The sequence below is a fragment of the Dendrobates tinctorius genome, unplaced genomic scaffold, assembly GCF_039654945.1.
Source record: "Dendrobates tinctorius isolate UK_male_01 unplaced genomic scaffold, ASM3965494v1 ptg000032l, whole genome shotgun sequence".
Classification (NCBI taxonomy): Eukaryota; Metazoa; Chordata; class Amphibia; order Anura; family Dendrobatidae; genus Dendrobates; species Dendrobates tinctorius.
Window position 1 is genome coordinate 3250296 of NW_027361700.1, and position 22623 is coordinate 3272918.

Genomic DNA, 22623 nt, shown 5'->3' on the forward strand with positions numbered 1-22623 from the left:
CCTCTGCAGTGTACACCCCACCGACAGGAAGTAGGATGATCAGTTTTAGCTTAGTGTCAGTAGGAGGTGGACACGGGTCTTTCATTAGACCCTTATCTACCTCAGTGTGCGTCGTTCCTTTTCAGGTACCAGGAGGGATACAGTGTGAAAGGTCACAACTGTACTCCCACAAAGAGACTGAGTACGGCGTGTACTGCCACCCCCGTATCCTCATATGTCTAGCCGGCAGGACCCAAACCCCTAGCACAGAAGCGTGCTTAGGTGATCCAGACCTGGTCCTGGCCCTTCGTCTCCCACCTACTCGCCCACCAGAGCCTGTTAGTTGGATGAGACGTGACGTCCTGCAACAGGTTTCCGGACGTCTGACACCGGGAAAGAGGTAAACGTAAGAAGATAGGCAAAGAAGAGGAAAGCCCTCCCCTATCCCTGGCTGCTCTCCGGCCGCTCATGTGGGGAGCTTATTCCCTGCTCAGGTTGGCAATTCCCATCACCTTTCCTCGCCGAGTGCTGTGTGCTCCAGGCTCCCCTCAGCTGGTTCCCTACTCAGCAGTATAGGCGACGGTGGGCGGCAGCCTGCTTTCCTCGGCGCGGGGCTCCCGCCCCACCGCTTCCCCCCCACACCCGACTACCTTTCTGGGAGGATCCAGGGGATAGTTCCAGATTTTTTTCGGGCCTCCGCGCCACCCCTCCCCTTTTGGCTGTCTCCTGGGTCTAATCTAGGCCCCGGCTTCAATTGCGGCCTAGTCCGCGGTAGCTTTGCAACCCCCCCCGTCCTCTCATTTCGGGCGGGCTTTTTCCCGCCGTCTCCCCTTGGCGCAAGCTCCGCCCTCCGGCCGGCTTCCCTTGTGGCGCAGAGAGTATTTCCTCACCGCCATTTTACTGATCCCAGAGCGGACGGTTAGCTCCGCCCCCTCCTACGCTGTGCAGAGTGGAGTTTTGCACAGTGCGACCTTTCTGATGCGGGCAGGTGGGGGCTCTGAGGTGCCATATGGATGTGAGTACTGGGGATGACTATATCCTGCCTGCGGGCAGCGCGGTCGTCGTCACCGCACAGTTTTGCTCTCACTTGCACATATTTTCCCAGCGCTACCTAGCTCCCTTCAGCCGAATCAGGGACATTGCGGAATATAAGCCCCTCATAGAATAATTAAGCAGGGCCACACTTTACGTAGGTACCGTGTCGGAGCAGAGAATCCACCTTAGCAATTGCGTCTCACGTGATAGGCGCTATAGTCGTACAGTCTCTGGAGCAGTACAGCCACTAACGTAATGGTTTTCTGGAGCCGTACAGTCTATGAAGTATTTGTGCGCTAGAACTGTACAGTCACTGCCGTAATAGTACTCCGGAGTCGTGTAATTTACAGGCGTAAATGTAATCTTCTGCCGCACAGCCTCTAGTACATCAGTATGTCTGATGTCATGGCACACAGAGCCTTGTAGAGCCACGCTGCTGTCTTCTGTGTTTGACGCATGGCGTTGATCTGGTAGAAGGTTTCACTCGCACGTTTTCCTCTGATTCTGTCTCGGCTGTTGGGTTTTTCGGCCATTGCACATATGTGCCTTGATTTCAGCAGAGCACCACTCAGCCATTGCTTCACACATAAAGGTGCTGGAGCCCTGGCATAGCATCTGCTCCCACATCTACTGCCCACAGGCACTCGCCCTTCCCTTTTTTCTGCAGCCCCCTCCGGACGCGGGCTTCATACGGCTCTAAGCAGCTACGGTTCTACCGTCAGAAGAATTGACTGGTCAGACTCTACTTTTACTACAGACTTCGTGGTACGGCTTGCTACACGTGAAGTCGTTATTCTATCTGATGTCATCAGGTATCCAGACCTAGATTGCAACACAGATGCTGTTCTTCTGCCTAATGCCGTCAGGTATTCAGACCTAGACAGCTACACAGAAGCCGTTATTCTGTCTAATGCCGTCAGGTATCCTGACCTAGACCGCAATACAGAAGCCGTTATTCTGCCTAATGCCGTCAGGTATCCTGACCTAGACCGCAACACAGAAGCCGTTATTCTGCCTAATGCCGTCAGGTATCCAGACCTAGACCGCAGCACAGAAAGGGCTGTCTCTTATACCCTTCTCCGGGTTCTCTCCACGCTGATTTGTTCACAGGATACTTAGAGCCGATTGCAGCTGTGCTATATCTGCTATACAGGCTTCAAAAGCACCACCTACAAGGTACAGTAGTTCGAACAGCCGTATTACGGTGGAGACATGCCCGAAGTTCACTACTTCAGTGGTACTGGTGTTCGGTACCGTACTCAGGTGAGTTAGACGCTCTAGCCTTCAAGTTTCTCGCGTTCTATTGCAGCAGTGTCCTATCCCTTATTGGGTACTTGGATGGGCCTCTACCAGACATGTTTGTCAATACATGCCGTCTTTCTGGTAACTCAAACGTACCCGAGGTACATTTACTACACCGGTCCGGCGCCACTGTCTCATTTTCAGGTGAGTCAGGAGTGTCCTCTCTCGTGTTCCTCGGTGTCTTTTGCAGCCTTTGCCTAAGCTCCCGTCTAATCACCACTCGGGGTGAGGTGCCGGCATTTATTGCGCCTGACGGGCTGTAGCTGCGGTTACAGGCTGCTTCCAGGTGAGTCAAACACACCTTTCAGATGCATATTTCATTTTTAATAACATCTGTGGTTTGTTAACAGTTAAACGTAAGCATTACCATGTTCAGACGGAGCAGATCTCTGTACCACAGAGCGGATCTCGGTAGCAACATAACTGGATACTCCACCTTCAGGTGGGTCACACACTCTCGTGTCAGGTACGGTGGATCGCGATTTGTCTGCGGCATGCTCTGGACCGTAAGTGTTACACCTATCTTTAGGTTTGGCCAATAGTAGTTTACCGGTCCTAGTCTTTCCTAAGGGCCTTCAAGCTACCACAATGCCTAAGCTATTTATCTGTCGGAACTTACCTATTCTTTCTTACAGACGCCAGGTAAAGCCTCCGGCAGCGCAGGCATGGGACTTCTAACCGTGACGGGAAAGAGTATCCCACCTCAGACAGGATTGGGATCTGACTCTGCGCAAGCACCAACCAGAGTAAAAGCTGCTCCAGTCTTGGATCCAAGGATAAGTCTGGTGATAACGCGTTTCTTCCTTCAGCTACAATTGTATCTTTTCCATGTTATCCTCGAGCGCTTCTTTTCTTAGACTTAGGCAAGCGGGTCTACACACCGCAATTCCCTCCCTGCTCTAGAGGGTCCAGTATGGATTCGGTCGTCTACTTCGTCATACGGATTGACCTGCCTTTCGTCAGCCTAGTTGTCTTCGGGTGTCTATTTAATCTACCTAGAGCCAACCTTCCTTACACATGGACGTTCCTTGCTCGACTAATCTCTTTTCTAAGTCCAGCTGGACTAGTTTTCCATATCCACCCTCATCCCTGTAGGCTGGGTTATCTTCCCTTTGATCTCAGTCTCCAAGGTCATCCAGTAGTCTTCATCCTACCGGCTTAGTCGAGCAATCAGTTGTCTCTCCATAGCCATCCTGAGCCAACATCGCGGCGATGGGATCCAGGTTATCCCCAGGTTCCGTTCAGTACGTTTTCAGTGTTCGACTCTTTAGCAGGTTCTCGGTGCCCTGCTCTCAGGTCTTGCCATTTTCTCACAGAACGGATTTCAGCCGTTTCCACACAAGGGGACGCCTCGGTATATCTTTTCTCCCGAGCGTTTTGCAAACTAGACTACTTCTGCGACTACGAACCCTCCGGTTCCAAGTCTTCTACTACGGTCCTTCCTCTCTCAGAAGTGCATCCCTCAGGGATACCAATGGCGAATTCACACAGTAGTTGGCAAGGTCAACCTTCAAACCACCTGCCGCTATATCGTGACCTGCCTTAGTCTCAACCCGTGTTGCAAGGTTCTATAGACACGTGGCCTAGCTTGCTCATTAGAGCATTCTTCACGGAGGCCGGTCAGAAGATATGACCGGCTTCACTGTCCTAATGATTTTTCTTGCATAGGGACCTTGGTTTTCGCCTAATCGTTCCCATGTAGGGGTCCATTTGGCTTTCAGTTTCACACCAACTTCCGTTCCTTCCGGGTGGCTCCTACAGGCCAAATTATTGAGAGGGTCACCGGAAGGACAAGCGCTCTCCTTCCTCAGACTGCACCCTGTCGTTCTTCAGCGCATTTTCCTCAGCGTGCCTTTTCAGATCTAGGATTGAATTCATCCTTGTTTTTCTCAGGAAGAGAATTTGTCTTCGTTCAGCATTTGCCTCCTGTGAATCGTATGTTTTTTCCATGAAGCCCTTATCCAGGTCCTGATTTCTTCAGGGCTTTGGCGATATCTGCTTTGCAAAGGACGGGTTAATTTTCCTTTCAGTTGGTAGCCTTCCCTTTTCAGGCTCTCCACCACTCCTAGGGTCTCACGGACTCTGTACCAGCTGTGGTGCTCTTCCTGTGGATCAGTGGTCCACTCTCCATCATTCTGGATTTCCTTTCTTTCGTCCGCCTCAGATTTTTCTTTGTGGCGCTCTCTCATCAGGCTACCTGGCCACAACATCGGTACTTATCAAGCTCAGGCTTCAAGTATAGAGGTCCTCTGGACTCCAGGTCAGCGTTGAATCGCGGAATCTTCTGGTCGACATTAGTAGTGTGCTGGCTCAGGAAGGACTGCGTTCTTTTCAGTACGATGCACCTTGCCCAGGCAGTGGGTGTCCTCCCAGCGGTACTCTTTGGGCCTTCGTCTGGCATCTCTGCAGTGCGGTGATATGTCCTCCACAGGTCCATAAGGTTTTTCACAACCCATGCCTAGCTTCGGCAAGTGCCGGTCAGGGTAAAGAACACCTCGCAGGTGACCTTGCAGGTGACGAGGGTGACAACCTCGTCCTGATCGAGTTATTTGCTGTTCCCTCCCCTTGAGGACTGCTTTGGGACGTCCCATGGTTTCTGTGTCCCCCAATAAGGCGATAGAGAAAACAGGATTTTTAGTTGCTTACCGTAAAATCTGTTTCTCTGAGCCTTCATTGGATGACACAGCACCCTCCCAAGTTGAACAGCTCGGTTTACTGTATGATATTGTTACAGTATGGATTTCTGTTTTCTGTGGTTTTTATCTCATTTACAGATTGCTTCTCCTACTGCTTTCTCACTAACTGATCATCCTACTTCCTGTCGGTGGGGTGTACACTGCGGAGGAGGAGCTAACTTTTTTCTGCATAGTGTCAGCCTCCTAGTGGCAGCAGCATACACCCATGGTTTCTGTGTCCCCCAATGAAGGCTCAGAGAAACAGATTTTACGGTAAGCAACTAAAAATCCTGTTTTATTGGCCAGCCATCAGTCGTGATGAATCGATAGACAACAGTTGCATGTTATTGCCAAAATCGGCTGTTTTGTCGGGTCTTTATCGAATATATGCAACTGTTGGCATCTGCTGTAATGGTTCTTTTGGTGTGTTTCAGTTGGGGCTTCGTACACCCTAGGCTGCTCAGTGTGCCGGAGCTGTGTCATCATGCTGCTGAAGTGTGGGTCACTCTCACAAATTTTCTAAAGAACCTTAAAGTCTTCAAATCTGAAAATCCTGGCAAGGTAATGTCCTCTCTATACCATCGGTTTGCTGTACCTGTGTATAACATATTTCAGTCTTATAAAGGGGTATTCCCATCATAGATTTTGAATGCACACCTACAGATCTGAACTGTTGGGCTGTCCTGTGCTGCACAGATTATTGTTGTGGCCCGTGCATATGTCCAGTACAATGCATCAATGGGCTCACCTGTTATATTTACCTGTCATTTCCCACAAAACCGCTTTTTATGCTCATACCCATCTATTATATTCAGGAAATTATCTGATTCTCATGCTTTTTACCTTGCTATCTATTCTTGAGTCTTGGAAGTGAGCGGCTTCTTTTCATCAGCATTCTGCCAGCACTATAGCTTCTGGAACTTCCTTTCCCTTATTTCACTGCATGCATTGCGGCTGTCACTGTCCAATAGCTTGTTTTTACCTCTTTGTTCTGTTTTTGTCTCCATGCATGATGACGAGCAGGAGCGTTCACAATGTGCACATCACACACTACCCATCTAATAACCGCGTTCTCTCTCTTCGCAGTTCTGTCTCCTGTTCTGTGGATTCCTCACTTTTCTGACTGTCCTGGGTGGATATATTCCTGGTCTCGTGCTCTCCTATCTGCTGTGTGAGTCCATATTTGGATTTTTTTTCTCCAATTTACTTACCCCCCACCCTATGTCGGAAGGTGTACTTAAGGGTTATGTCTATCTGGTAATTTCCACTGCATATTTTGATGCAAAATCTTTGATAGTCTGCATGAATTACATGTGAATATTGACACTGATTTGGTGCAGATTTCCTCCTATGCATTGGAATGAAATCCACTGTTAAAAAATGCAACATAATATGCATGTTGCGATTAAATACATTGTGACTTTCTGGAAATGTTATGACGGTGACTCCACTTATCTTTAACTTGTCCCCTTCTCTACAGTACTGTTCATCCTGCTGTGGCCCCTGGCGATATACCATCGTCTCGGACAGCGTCTTTACCAGAAGCTGGAGCCAGCCCTGCAGAGGTTGGATTTTAGTGTTCGTGGATACATGATGTCAAAGCAAAAAGAGAGACAATGTAAGTGTTAGGAGCAGGTGGAAACGTCCGACCTCTCGTGACTTTCATAGTTTAGGATACATTAGGTTTGTCTAACATGGGTCAGATTTGCTACAAGGCGACTTGGATTTTTCAACAACTCCAGCACAGAAATCCAAGGCTGAAAATTTGGATTTTTGCTGCAGATCAGCCAGCAGATCCTCATACTGATTCAAATGTATTTTAATGAAATGACCTTAAGGAGCCCATGGCTGTTGAAGATTCTATGGGCATCTTAAAGGGTTTGTCCAGTCTGAAACCACAAGTTTGCAGAGTGACCGCAGACTTGTGAATCCTCACATAGTGCACACTGTGGGCTGTGAGGATTCTCTGGTGTTAATGACAGTTATGTGCCCGCAAGTATGCGATATGCACACAAAATTGGTCTAGTCCAGTGTTTTCCCAAACTCCAGTCCTTACTTCCCCCAACAGATCGTGTTTTCAGGGTTTCCTTAGTATTGCTCAGGTGAGAGAACCTGTGGCAATGTCTGATGCCTTAATAATTTCATCACTTGTACAATACTAAGGAAATCTTGAAAACATTATCTTTTGGGAGCCCTAAGGACCGGAGTTTGGAAAACGCTGGACTGGTCGGATTGTGGCTGGGAGTATGAACATGGCATACTCTCTGTCGTGTGACCGCCTTTCCCAGGGATTCATAAGTCTGCAGTCATACAGAGTGACTGCTGACTTATCAGTTTTGACCAGACAAACCCCTAAAGCAGTAAATTGTCCGAAAAGTATTTGCTCGCTGAAAATCCACTCTTTTAAAGTACCTGCCTTGTGCATAAAATTTTGCAAAATTTTTGCTACAAAAAACTCACTGATCCACAGCGAAGATGAGACATACTCTTAAAGTCCCTATACAAATTGAGCCTGCTGTTATTGACTGGTTCAGTTGACAGCCCAATGTGTGTGGGAGCCGCCGACATGAGAGATAAGGTACCGGCATGTCTAATTTCAATAAATCGCCTCCAGAGATGTCTAGCAGCTGCTCTCGTATAGAAAATGCAAGAACGTTCAGATGAGCATTTATGGGAGAGTCGGGTGAGAGAGCTGCCAAATCATCATTCGGCTGACAGCGATGTAATATGTATGGGGGGGGGGGGGGGTACTTTAAGGGATCACATTTGAAGATAACGGTAAGTTGTTGCTAAGAATTGTCAATCAGTAATTTGTATCTTTTTGTGACCAGTGCATGGGCGAGCTCTTCCTCCAAATGAGGGAAGCGACAGTGAAGAGGAGCTGGCGGCTTTTTGTCCTACGGTAACGGCACACTTGTCTGTAGTGGGTTAAAATACTGCATTTTGCTTCCTCCTATTGTGTTACCCTGGGATGTAAATGCGACCTGAACATTCCTACCTAGTGACACATTGACTACAGTGGGGACCATGAGACCTGTGATCGGAGGAACGTCTGACAGTTTGTAGCTGGCGGCAGGTGTAGATCGTATGACGGGAAGCGTCCACGCTTTTCCTCGTCTCTCTAGTTACATACTTAATAATATATCATGATCTTTTCCTGAAACTTTCTCCTTTCTCCTCCTTAGCTGGATGATTCTGCAGTTGCTAAAGAACTAACCATATCTGATTCTGAACACTCAGACGCCGAGGTTTCATACACGGAGAATGGGACATTTAACTTGTCCCGGGGGCAGACTCCTCTTACTGAAGGCTCAGAAGGTAAAGATCCCTGATGGATGGGTCTACTCCTTGCATTCCGACACACCCAGCAGCTTTATTATTAACAGCTTCTCTGCCAGGACAATTTTCACACACGTGACAGTCATAAAAAGAACCTGAAATCTTAAATCCTATAATACCGTAGGACATTTGAGCAGGATGAGATAGGAATGACCCGGGGGAGGAATTGATTCAAATGCAGCAAATATACCAAAAAGGCCTGAGGGCCCCAATAGTGACCCAACCTTTCTCTTACCGGTAATTTTGAATATTTTTTTCCTTCCTATATGTATAAAGCACAACCATCGGGCACCAGACTCCACTCTCATGTACCGCTATTATTCGAATGTCAAACCGCCATGCACATTGGTTTGGCCATTTCTGCCGTGACTTATCTCTGGGAGACAATACGATCGGCAGTACAAAATTGGATATGTCTGATCAATATTTGCCCGACAAGAAATTGTCCCGGGCCCTCATACACATAAGACTGTCGGACAATCCCGTCGATATTGGTGGATTCGGGGCGACATTAGTCTGTGTATTGGATCCTTTAGGCTTGCAGGAACGTTTCATTATTCCATGTTTAAATAAAACCACCACCACCAAATATGATAATCAGAGCTCTTGTATCCCTTCTGTTTTTTAATGGGAGTGATAACCTGAAAAAAGTTCCTGTAACCCTAACCTTCCAACAAAAAGGGTCCAGAAGACTGGAGTTTGGGGCACAATGACTATGATTTAAACCTGTTGCAGGGACACTTAATGGCTTCATTATTGTAAAAGGGTATTTTTTTTTTTTTTTTTTATACTTTAATGATTGTATCCTACGCATGGGGAGTCCATCTAAACAAAGTGCAGTCTGCCCGGTACTCCAATATGGTGCACATCTGGTTATGCTTCAAATTAAATCACCATCTGTGACCCCCCAGCTTAGACTTTATTACGTTCATGCAAATTCAGTGAGGTGATCTTAGCAAGAAAACTATTAATGCTATGTGCACGTAGATGTTTTGAAGGAGTCTCAGACAGAGACACTCAAAAAAAAAAGGCTGAAAAACTGCTCAAAAATATGCTTGAAAAATTATTTGTATACTCTGCTCAAAAAAATAAATGGCGCACTTAAACAACAGAATATAACTCCAAAAGGGAGGGTTCTGCAGGTGGGGACAACAGACCACATCTCAATACCAATGCTTTCTGGCTAATGCACATTTGTAGCCTGCTGGAGGTCATTTTGCAAGTGATCACCTGCAGAACCACTCCTTTATTGAGGGTATCTTGATAATTGCCAATTTCCATCTATTACATTTGCACAACAGTATGTGAAATTGATTGACAATCAGTGTTGCCTCCTAAGTGGACAGTTTGATTTTCCAGAAGTTTGATTTGCTTGGGGTTAAAATCGCCAGCGAGATCGCTGATTTTGTGACACACAGAGATCTCGCCAGCCATCTCGCTGTGTGTGACATGGATCAGCGACCGGCCCCCCTGACGGGTATCGCTGATCGCGCTGGAACGTCCTGGGCCGGTTTTTGATTGTTGGTCTCCCGCTGGCCAGCGCGCATCGCTGCGTGTGGCAGCGAGAGACCAGCGATCAGCGACGCTGGTTTCCAAGGTAAACAGCGGGTAACTAAGAGTCGTGCGGCTCTTAGATACCCACTGTTTACATTGGAAACCAGCTTGCTCGCTGGTCCTGATCGCTGGTGAGTCTGTCTAACTATGTCCCAGCGATCCGATCGTTGGTGGGATCGCTGGGACATCGTTGTGTGTAACGGGTCCTTTAGTGTTCCCTTTATTTTTTTGAGCAGTGTACAAAAGAGTGCTTGTCACTTCTTTGAAGCAGTTTCCGCTCAAAAAATCTTTTGGTTTTTGACTACCTTGAAAAAATTTCCATGTGTACATATCCTTAGATTCATATGGTGTGCAGGTTGATTTCTAAAATGAATTCTATTGACGTTTCTATGTGTAGATCTGGACCGCCATAGTGACCCAGAAGAGTCCTTTGCAAGAGATCTCCCTGATTTTCCTTCTATCAATCCAGAGGTAACTGGGATAGATGATGAAGACGACACCAGCATTGGGCTTCCAATTGCAGCCAACCAACCCCACGTGACTGGTGACCAGCTGTATGATGAGTCCTCAGAATCCGTGGTGCCACTTGCAATTGGTGCCCAGAAGCTTAAAGACAACCTTACCAACATAGTTACTCGTGGGATGATAGAGATGGCACTGGCAAGTGTCACCCAGCAAGCCTCAGGCTTTTTGGAAAATCCCAGACAGAAAACATATCAGAGAAACTCGAGCTCTGAGCTGGACACGGATGCTGAAGCTGATGACTTTGAGCTACTGGACCAATCCGAGCTGAACCAGATGGATCCCACCACCCCACGTGGCCAACAGTAATTTCCAACACCGGTGCCAGTCCCTTGTGAACATACAATCTTCTATTTTTTTGTTTTTAAAGAGCTCCCATTGTAGCCCCGTATCTTCGGACTGTGTCTTCTCGGTGTGCCCCTGTGTGAGGTTTCCATTACTGATTGCAGGACTATCCCGCCTGCTACTTTATCACTGTGAAGTCAGTAGATTAGACGCTGGATAATGGACTGGTGCAATAGGATCGCTTCAGTACCCCATCTCAGACGGAACCTCCGGATCTGCCTTGGCGGTTATTACAATGTAGATGTTTTTAACATTTTGGTAATTTGGAGTTAGGGACGTTTCATTGTGTGAATTCTGACTTTTGTCGTTCTGATGTCCCTTTTTAATAAGGCAGATTTTAATATCTGGACTTGTCGCTTAGAGATGTGTGTACAGGAGAATGGAGTAATCTGTGGACAGTATAAAGTGTAGCTTCACTTCCGAACAAGTCTATGATTTGGCGGATCCACAAATAGTAGAGTTGTATTTTGACTTTTTTTGCCTTAGACTCATGCGCTTTTAGTTACCCAAAACACATTATTCAGATGCCCTTAACCTTCTCCAAGGTAAGTTTTTCTCAGTGGTATGTTTGCCCCTCCAATAGCACCCTCCCTACCGTAATGTTTCTCCTAAAGGTGGCCATATTTGTACCATTAAAGTCAGCCAAACCTGCCGATTCAGGAACATTTGACGACTTTGGTGGCCCACCAAAACCTGCCATTGGGGGAAGGGAGGATTTCACATATTGGATTTCAACATACCTGACGCTCTGTTCCTGCAGAAGAAACTGCAAAAAGGTATCTGGCAGCCATTTAGCCTCCTCTACCCTTAAAATAACATGCAGCCAGGGGCTGATCGACGTGCATGGTTATGGAGGTGGGGGATTGGTGCGATAATGGACAGCTAACTAATACTATAAGGATATGATCACTTAAAGCGGATTTTTAAGTCTGCTTGTAACAAACTTCCCATTCACTTGAATGATAAAATACCTATAATACACTTTTATTTTCTTCTGGGTATTTTTTTTTAACATGCTTTGGAAAAAGCATACATTTTTTGGCACAGTTTTAACACATAAATTGCAGCAAGATGTGCACTGACTTTTATAGAGGAAACAAAAAAGCGCTTCCAAACGCCACTTGTTAGAAGCGTTTTCTATTTTGCAAGGGAATGCGTTTTTTGTTTTGTTTTTATACTCTCTTGATATGGTTTTTGACATCCCTTTTTTTCAGCAGGGCCTTTGATGCATTTTTTCATTACATGGATTAAACATTAGGGTATGGTTTTTTGTTTTTTTTTTGTGTGTGAGTGCGCGCGCGCGCATTACCGCTGAACATGATGCTTTTTCTAACGTGCTAAACACACTAGGTGGGGGGATGGAGAACACTAAATGGGAAGTTTGTTGTAAGCAGATTTGAATTCTGCAAACCCCAAAAACATAAACCGCGCCTTGGATGTTGATGGCACCTTACAATTTATTACTTTACACGTACTTAGAGCTAGTCAAAATGTACCCTGCAGCCATTCTGAAAGAAGTATTAGACGAGGCTTGTGGTGCCATACAGCATAGTCTGCATTTCTGGCTAAGTTTCCCACCATAAACATCGGGTGCAGGGAGCCACCCAGGGGGCACGACTTATACCCGTGGTCATTTTTTCTTAACCAAGAAGAAATAATTTACAGAGATGCCAGTGATGACTACTTTACACTTTTATTGTTTGATTTTAGATACTTAAAGTGGAGCTACACTTTGTTTGGAGAGGAGCTTGGCAGTGGCCCTCCAGTTTGGGGGTTGTTTTGGGGCTTTATCTTGTTGTTGTTGAGTGCAACATTTCTTTTATAGTGAAGACAAATTCTCCTTTTCTTTTCTCCCTCAAATAAATGCACTTTTAATTTTTTTTTTTTTTTTTTTTTGTACATTTTGATTTTCACTGTCGTTTTTGTGATTTTTGTTCTAAAATTTACCAGAACTGGAAAAGGTTTAAAAAAAAAAAAAAATTTCTTATTTAAGTGATTCACTATGACCCTCCCCTCATACCAATTTTACATAATTTGATAATTTAGAACTGCCTGCACGGATCATTACATCACCATGCTAGGAAGGTAAGTTTGCAGGCGCAGCACTGTTACAATCTGTTTTAACATAGTATCTAATTTTTCGCCTACTGCGCCCTGCTCGCTATGAGTAAATAGACAAAATGAGACTCTTCCAATAAAGCAGAGAGTGACCCGAGTGTGATTCACATTGTCACTCCGTTCCTCGGTGCCGTTAGTGGAGTTTTAAAACCAGGGCTGTGGGGTTGGTAAGCCAAACTTCCGATTCCTCAATTTCCAAGACTCCCGAGTCCACCAAAATGGGCTCTGACTCCACAGCCCTGTTTAAAACTGTGTCTTCCCATTAATACACATTGTAATTTCAGTAGTGTACTGAACCCTGTACCTGATGATTGAACTTGTCAATGTACACAGAGAGCCCATCATACCAAGATATCTTGGAGGGGATGAAAAGGTGTGGTGTGCGGGGGGGATGGCAACACACAAAACTAGTTTATAAGATTCCCAAATCAGCACAAATTGTACAATGCAATGTCTTCCCCAGTGGCAGCCCTGCACTTACAGCTAATGCAGTCATTGTATCGGGGTGTATAAGAGCTATATAACAGGTTTTCTCACCCATCTTTTCCAGTGCCATCTTGTATATTTATTTCTTATTGTGGGCAAGGACAGCACAATGCTTATTAAAGGTCTAATCCAGAATTTTGGTTATTTCTTTCTATGGGGCTAAGAACTTGCAGACAGGTAGTACTGTCATGCGACCATCTCTGACAGCTCAAGTGGGGACTCCCCTGCTTTATTTCTCCTCGTGTCAACAGTACAACACCTTCTTGTCGATTTGAAGTGTCACTGCTGACATCATGTTGATTGACAGCCAGCTATCCACTATTTAACCCCTTCACGACCTTTGACGCCACATAGGCATCATGAAAAGTCGTGCCAAAACGACCCATGACGCCTATGTGGCGTCATGACTTTAAAGCCCCCCCTGCGGGTCGGGTGACCTAGGCCACTGAAAGGTCACCCGACCCGCAGATACAGGGGGCTTTGTTCTTCTCCACAGGGGGCGTGGCTTCGCCCCCACGTGGCTACGATCGCTCTGATTGGCTGTTAAAAGTGAAACAGCCAATCAGAGCGAGAGTAATATTTCATCAATGAAAATTGATGAAATATTACAATCCAGCCATGGCCGATGCTGCAGTAGCATCGGACATGGCTGGAGACCGTGATCGGACACCCCCATCGACTCAGTCGCCGCCGCCGTCATCATCAGCTCCTCTCCCCCTTCTCTGGGCTCCCCCCCCCCCCCCCCGGTATCTCCGATGTTCCTCTCCGCCTCCCGGTGTCCTGCTGTCCTTCTTCATGGGCGCCGCCATCTTGGAAAATAGCGGGCGCATGCGCAGTGTGCCCGCCGGCTGCAATTTCCCTTCATTCATTTTGATCACAGTGATCAAAATAGAATGAAAAGTAAATAAACCCCCTGTTTATCACCCCCATAGGCAGGATCAACTAATAATATAAAGAAATTTTTATTTTTCCATGAGGGTTAGCGTTGGAATGAGGGTTTGGGTTGGAATTAGGGTTGGGGTTGTGTTGGGGTTAGGGTTGGGATTAGGGTTAGGAATGTGTTGGGGTTAGGGGTGTGATGGGGTTAGGGTTGGAGTTAGAATTGAGGGGTTTCCACTGTTTAGGCACATCAGGGGGTCTCCAAACGCGGCATGGTGCAACCATTGATACCAGCCAATTTTGCGTTCAAAAAGTCAAACGGTGCTCCCTCCTTTCCAAGCCCCGATGTGTGCCCAAACAGTGGTTTACCCCAACAAATGGGGTATCCGCGTACTCAGGAAAAATTGCACAACAACTTCGGTGGTCTAATTTCTCCTGTTACCCTTGGGAAAATAAAAAAATTGGGGGCTAAAAAATGATTTTTTTGGAAAAAAAATGATTTTTTTATTTTCACATTTCTGCGTTATAAACGTCTGTGAAGCACTTGGGGGTTCAAAGTGCTCACCAGACATCTAGATAAGTTCCCTGGAAGGTCTAGTTTCCAAAATGGGGTCACTTGTGGGGGGTTTCTACTGTTTAGGCACATCAGGGGCTCTGCAAACGTAACGATGACCGCAGACCTTTCCATCAAAGTCTGCATTTCAAAACGTCACTACTTCTATTCTCAGCCCTTACGTGCGCCCAAACAATGGTTCCCCCCCACATATGGGGTACCAGCATACTCAGGACATACTGGACAACAACTTTTGGGGTCCAGTTTCTCCTGTTACCCTTGTGAAAATAAAAATTTGCGAGCTAAAATAATCATTTTTTGAGGAAAAAATGATTTTATTTTCACAGCTTTGCGTTATAAACTTCTGTGAAGCACTTGGGGTTTCAAGGTGCTCACCACACATCAAGATAAGTTCCTTGGGGGGTCTAGTTTCCAAAATGGGGTCTTTTGTGGGGAGTTTCCACAGTTTAGGTACATCAGGGGCTCTGCAAATGTTGCAGGATGCCCGCAGACCATTCCATCAAAGTCAGCATTTCAAAATGTCACTACTCTTCCGAGCCCCGACGTGTGCCCAAACAGTGGTCCCCACCCACATATGGGGTACCAACGTACTCAGGACAAACTGGACAACAACTTTTGGGGTCCAGTTTCTCCTGGTACCCTTGTGAAAATAAAAAATTGCGCACTAAAAAATAATTTTTTTGAGGGAAAAAAAAATATTTTTTTATTTTAACGGCACTGTGTTATAAACTTTTGTGAAGCACTTGGGGGTTCAAAGTGCTCACTATGCATCTAGATAAGTTCCTTAGGGGGTCTAGTTTCCAAAATGGTGTCACTTGTGGGGGGTTTTCACTGTTTAGGCACACAGGGGCTCTCCAAATGCAACATGGTGTCCGATAACGATTGGAGCTAATTTTCCATTCAAAAAGTCAAATAGCACTCCTTCACTTACGGACCCTCCCGTGCGCCCAAACAGTGGTTTATGACCACATATGAGGTATCTGTGCACTCGAGAAATTGCCCAACAAATTTTAGGATCCATTTTATCCTGTTGCCCATGTGAAAATGAAAAAACTGAGGCTAAAAGAAAATTTTTGTGGAAAAAAAAGTACATTTTTTTTTTACCAATCAATTTGTGAAGCATCTGGGGGGTTCAAAGTGATCACTATGCATGTAGATAAGTTCCTTGGGGGGTCTAGTTTCCAAAATGGGGGAGCTCCAAAGTTTAGGCACACGGGCTCTCCAAACGGGACATGGCAACCGCTAAATATTCCAGCATGTTTTCCATTCAAAAAGTCAAATGGCGCTCCTTCCCTTCTGAGCCCTGCCATGCGCCCAAACAGTGGTTTATGACCACATACTGTATGAGGTATCTGTGTACTCAGGAGAAATTGCCCAACAAATTTTAGGAGCCATTTTATCCTGTTGCCCATGTGAAAATGAAAAAATTGATGCTAAAAGAAAATTTTTGTTGTAAAAATTAAAATGTCCATTTTTTCTTTCCACGTTGCTTTAGTTCCTGCGAAACACCTGAAGGGTTAATAATCTTCTTGAATGTAGTTTTGAGTAGCTTGATGGGTGCAGTTTTTAGAATGGTATCACTTTAGGGTATTTTCTGCCATATAGACCCCTCAAAGTGACTTCAAATGTGAGGTGGTCCCTAAAAAAAAAAAATATGGTTTTGTAAATTTTGTTGTAAAAATGAGAAATTGCTGGTCAACTTTTAACCCTTATAGCTTCCTAACAAAAAAAAAAAATTGTTTCCAAAATTGTGCTGATGTAAAGTAGACATGTGGGAAATGTTATTTAGTAACCACTTTGTGTCACATAACTCTCTGGTTTAACAGAATAAATATTCAAAATTTGAAAATTGCAAAATTTTCTAAATTTTTACCAAATTTCTGATTTTTTTCACAAATAAACGCAAAAATTATTGACCTAAATTTACCACTAACATGAAGCCCAATATGTCATGAAAAAACAATCTCAGAATCGCTAGGATCCGTTGAAGCATTCCTGAGTTATTACCTCATAAAGGGGCACTGGTCAGAATTGCAAAAAATGGCCTGGTCATTAAGGTCAAAATAGGCTGGGTCATGAAGGGGTTAATTGCGGTGAGCCGGCTGTCAATCAGCAGTGACACCCTGTCCTCAGAGCCGATGAGAAGCGAGCGCTCTCTGACTGCTTAGCTGGCAGAGATCGGTACTGGGCCGAAAAGGAAGGTAGTTATCAACTATGGTGCCTGCCTGTAAGTTCTTAGCCCTGTAGGAAAAGTCTCGAATAACCTCCTTTTAAATTATTCTGTGCTGCTGAAGGCAAAAACGGCACCAAACGATGGCCTCGATTCATCATTGCCTTTACGCCTTTTTGTGTGTTTTTGCTCCATTTTTGTTTGCACCTGTTTCATTATTCTATTTGTGCCTTTCTAGAAGTCTATTTCGAATGTGTTCACCTACTTTTTACATTTTCTGCTTTGTGGGTAGAGTCTAGCAAGTCCAGATGTTTTTGTCTGATTTGTGAATTTTTAAAATTCACAAAATGTACCACCCCACAGAGTGATATTTTGCTCAAAAGGTGGCAAAAATAAGTAACAGAAAAAAAGTTAATTTTTGACTTTGCATAAAATGTATGAACTGTGGTGGAAGAAACCTCAACACACACCTAAAGAATTTAAAGTGACAGCTAAAAAAAAAAAAAAAAAATCACAAATGATGGGCCTAAGCTCTCAAGCCAAGTAAGATTCTCCAAAATTAGACAAAGTGGAGAACTTAATCTGTCGTCTGCGCCAGCAAATTCTGGCATGCATCAGATTTTCTCTATAATTTGTGGAGCTTAATAGGAACCAGAAAATGGAGCAAAAAAAGTAGCACAAATCGATGCCTGCTCATACTCTGCAAGTCTCAAATTGGGCACCTTTCACCCAACAATCCTAAGCTGTAGACAGCAGTATGAAATGGCTCTTAATAAATTTGCCCTTTAGCGTTTTAGTATTGCATTAAAGGGGGTTTCACTGCTTTCCCCAAAATAGGTGATCAGTGTATGATTGCTGGCTAGAAGAAGCATCCAAAGGCCCTTGTTCTGCTAAATACACGACCATGGTGAAGATAAGAAAAAGGAGCAGTTGTCCTATGTCATTTTGGAAACGACAGACCGTCTCACTGGTCCATAGAATTTAAATGGCCCATAGGGCGGCTGCTGCATACAGACTCCCCAATCATGAGGGATGTGATGGGGGAATCGGACACTATTCTGGCCATAGTACATTTATCACCAATCATGTGGGATAGCCTTGGTGGAAAACCTTTTTAAGTTTCCAAGTAGATGCTGGTACCAGAGCTAGCACATCCATTATCTCTCTGAACTCAGGATGCTTTACCTATCCTTATGTAGTAGGTAATTACATAAACTCACATTCTGATCGCTTTCTGTTACTAGCATTATAGTTTTAAGGGAACCTGTCACATTTTACATGCAGTCTGATCTGTGGGCAGAGTGGTGGAGAGAAGGAGAAGCTGAGCAAAATGCTTAGTAGGTTTGTTGGAAAAGATTCAGTATAAGGCTGGGACCAGACTTGCAAGAAACTCGCACAAGTCTTGCACAACAATACTCGGCACTGCCACACTCAGGACCGGAGCCCTCAGCTGCATAGAAATACATGCATCTGAGCGCTCCGGTGCTGGGTATTGAGATGCAAGACTCGACCAAATTTCTCGCAAGTCTGACCCCAGCCTAACTTGTGTTTTATTTGCTGAAATCCCTGCTTTCTATGTGTAGGAGTCTTCTGGGCGGTCCTACTAGTGATTGTTCATGGTCATATTGTAAAATTGCTTTATTAATTTACAAATTAATAAAGCAATTTTACAATATGACATTGAGTTGTTGTTTTGGGAGTTTGTCTTCCTTCTCCTTCTTTGTGAATTTTTGACAACTGGTCCTTTTACAGTCCATGGTATTTCTATTATTGTGTGATACTTTTCACAATTGACTTGGCATGTTACTATTTACAGTATCCCATTTGACATTTATACCTATGTGTACTACCTTCTCTGGCTAGTGATAGTTCATGCAGAAATCTGTCAATCATATAGAAAAGACTGCCCACTGGACTCGTAATCATACAAATCACCAATTTGGACTGCTCACTGGCCTCGTAAGCCTACAAATCAGCGAGTAGGACCGCTCGCTGGACTCGTAATCCTACAAGTCACAGAGTAGGACTGCCCGCTGGACTCGTAATCCTACAAATCACCAGGTAGGACTGCCCGCTGGACTCGTAATCCTACAAATCACCGAGTAGGACTGCCCGCTGGACTCGTAATCCTACAAATCACCAGGTAGGACTGCCCGCTGGACTCGTAATCCTACAAGTCACCGAGTAGGACTGCCCGCTGGACTCGTAATCCTACAAATCACCGAGTAGGACCGCCCGCTGGACTCGTAATCCTACAAATCACCGAGTAGGACTGCCCGCTGGACTCGTAATCCTACAAATCACCAGGTAGGACTGACCGCTGGACTCGTAATCCTACAAGTCACCGAATAGGACTGCCCGCTGGACTCGTAATCCTACAAATCACCGAGTAGGACTGCCCGCTGGACTCGTAATCCTACAAATCACCGAGTAGGACTGCCCGCTGGACTCGTAATCCTACAAATCACCAGGTAGGACTGCCCGCTGGACTCGTAATCCTACAAGTCACCGAGTAGGACTGCCCGCTGGACTCGTAATCCTACAAATCACCGAGTAGGACCGCCCGCTGGACTCGTAATCCTACAAATCACCGAGTAGGACCGCTCAGTGGACTTGTATGCAAACACCGAAGAGATTTCAATCAACAAGTTGGAAGTTTAACTGAAACTTTTGTCACAAAAATATACACTGCTCAAAAAAATAAAGGGAACACTACAATAACACATCCTAGATATCACTGAATGATATGAGAGCAGTGACAAAATGCAAAAGTGGCCAAAAAGGATGAGAGCAGAGAAATGGGTTGTGGTCACCCCCTGCAGTACCACTCCTTTTATAGGGGTTGCATTGTGTTTAAGTGTCCCCTTTATGTTTTTGAGCAGTATATATAATCTAATCTGCTCCTCCTGCTCTATAACATCCTGCCCGCAGCTCAGATGCCATTTTTCTTCATGACGGTCCATTTAACGCCCTCTATGCCTTTGGGGCATGCTGGTGACAATGGTGCAGAATAAGCAACGTGTCCTCAGATTGTCATCATACATTTGCTGTCTTTTGAAGGCTTGTGGGTTGGGCATGATCCAGGTTGCCGTACATTTTTGCCTGTGTTCTGTTTTTGTTTTCAGCAGGCAGCATTATAGAGTTTCGCTCTACTATCCGTAGGCTATGTACACACGCTGCAGATTCACCAGCGGAATTTTCTGTGCGGAGCCGCAGGTAAAGTGACCTGCGGTTTGACACCTGGACAGTGGAATAGGTATCAAACCGCAGCAGAATCCGCAGAAAGTATTGAAAGTATTTCTGCGGATTTAAAACCGCAGCTTTTCCGTGGTGAAAAAACCTCAGCATGTGCACTGTGGATTGTAAATCCCATAGACTTACATGGTACTGTACACTGCGGAACTGCTGCGGATCCGCAGCAAACTCCGCAGTGTGTGCACAAAGCCTGATATTACTTTATTGCTCCAGTTCATGAAGGGGAGAGAATTTTGTCTTATTATATAGCCAGAGTGAGTAATACAGGCGTCATCATCCGTCATGGAAACTGGACTGTAAAATGTAGAGTATTAATCGCCAGTGAGCTGGTACTAATGCAGGAGAGACCAGGGCCGGGCTCTTCTAGGAGAAGGGCTGCCGTCGGTGCTTTCATCAGTGTCTTGGCAGCAGCGGAAGCATTAAGAGCGCTCAGACATTAATAAAGGGCTTGATAAAACACTGCCACGATCAATCTGGAAAATGAGTCTCCTGCGTGTGCTCTACATTTTCCTGCAATAAATTATGAGGAACCTCTTCTGACAGATATTTGTCTGCTGCCAGAATGTAAATGGTCTCGGTTGGAAGCCTACCCCCCAAGGGAGGCCATACCATTGGGTAATATGTCTATGGAGGGATTGTACGTGTATGGAAAACATTACCAGAACGGAAACCCTAGTGTTGTAGTAGACAATCTGTAACCCAAGTCTTGCCACAGCGTTCAGAAGTCAAGTAAAAGGTTATTACTAAACACTGTGTACTTTCGGTGTTTTACCGGCCGTACTCGCCGGCCCAATCATGGCTACTAAGTGATCCGTAGGACAGGTGTCTGGGCCCAGCTTCACATGTCAAATGTTTTAGAATTCAAGGGGGTATGCTGGTATACAAGACATTATCGCATGTACGTGGGACAGAGCAGTTAGTCCCTCACGGATCTAGAAGTTAGATCATCCCCGGAGCTTTCTCTGGCACTGTATGATCACGAATGGAGCGGAGGCCGAGTAGATGCACTGCTGCTCCATTCCAGCAGGACAGAAGTGCCCTGTCCTGGCGATCGGCGAGACCCTCACTGATCTAGAAATCATCACCTATCCACAAGATGGGTGATGATAACTTCTTGCTACCGAAACTCGTCAACATTTATCACCTGGATATTCACAAGATGGGTGAAAACTTCTAGATCAGTGGGGGTCTCGCTGATCGCCAGGACGGGGCACGTTTGTTAAAGATTTTTTTTTTTTTTTTTTACGCATCGGTTCAGTATCAAGCAAGTAAGGCTACTTTCACACTTGTGGTTTTTTTTTTTTGCGCTGCATGCTCAGTGCAAATGCGCATAAAAAACGCATCATGCGTTTTCTTGTTTTTTGCAATAATAATAATTTCCACAATTGGATGTGTTAAAAATATGCTCCTTTGCTGAGATAATCTTAGAAACGTGCCCCTGCTGTGTAATGGCTGTGTCTGACCTAAAGGGCCTGTCACACTAAGTGATATCGCTATAACGTCACTGGTTTTTGTGACGTTATAGTGATATTGCTAGCGACATCGCTGTGTGATACTTACCTCCGACCGCTCCCCCGCTGGTTATCGCTGATCGCGCGAGATCGTCCTGGACAGCTTCTCGTCGTCAGCTTCCTGCCGTGGAGACGAGTGACGCGTGGAGCCGGGCGGGAGGACGTCAGGATCGCCTGGTGTGACAGGTAAGTAGCGACCCCTGACCCCTGCGATGTCGCCGGTGAGATCTGCCTGTGTGGCAGCTCACTAGCGACCACTTAGCGATGTACCAGCGATCCTGACCGCGTCATATCGCTGGTCGGGATCGCTGGTACATCGCTAAGTGTGACAGTACCTTTACAGGTACATGGTCTGATCACACCACAACTCCTGGGCAGGGGAGGAAGTATAAAAGTATACAGATCAGATAGCAAGGGATTGTGGCTGATTTTTTTCTGTGAGGTAAAACATTTCTTTGCCTGTTTTTAAACATGATTTACCTCACAGAAAGATCAGCTGTGAACCTGTGCTGTGTTATCTGTATACTCCTTTTTTTTTTTTTTTTTTTGTTTGCTTCCTGCTCCTAGCCAGTATATTTTTGTATATGATAGACTCAGTGTTACACTTACCTACTATTATTGTTCCATTTTGGCAGTACATTTGGCTTATTCGCTGGTCTGGTTCTTTTTCTTTGTTTCAGGCTAATTAATAGATTTTTTGACCATCTGACTAAAAATATACATGTCCTGTATCTCACTTATGTGTCTTCTAATATATTAATAAATAATAATTACATATATAGTTTTGGACTCTTGTTTTCTCCAGTTTTTCTCATGTTAATGTGAGTCGCCGCTATGGGCACCTTATGAGGCAATATTTTGAGATTTTTGTGTTGCATT

The 22623-nt window shown here is 45.2% G+C and overlaps 1 protein-coding gene across 1 annotated transcript in view; it reads left to right on the forward strand.

Annotated features, from left to right (window-relative positions):
• RETREG3 (reticulophagy regulator family member 3) overlaps positions 1-22419 on the forward strand; it is a 53232-nt gene extending 30813 nt beyond the window's left edge. The window contains exons 4-9 of the mRNA XM_073572316.1: positions 5426-5552; positions 6078-6162; positions 6472-6609; positions 7823-7893; positions 8177-8309; positions 10282-22419. Coding sequence (XP_073428417.1) covers positions 5426-5552; positions 6078-6162; positions 6472-6609; positions 7823-7893; positions 8177-8309; positions 10282-10715 — 988 coding nt within the window. The 3' untranslated portion in view covers positions 10716-22419. The remainder of the gene's footprint in view (positions 1-5425; positions 5553-6077; positions 6163-6471; positions 6610-7822; positions 7894-8176; positions 8310-10281) is intronic.
• The last annotated feature ends 204 nt before the right edge of the window (positions 22420-22623 follow it).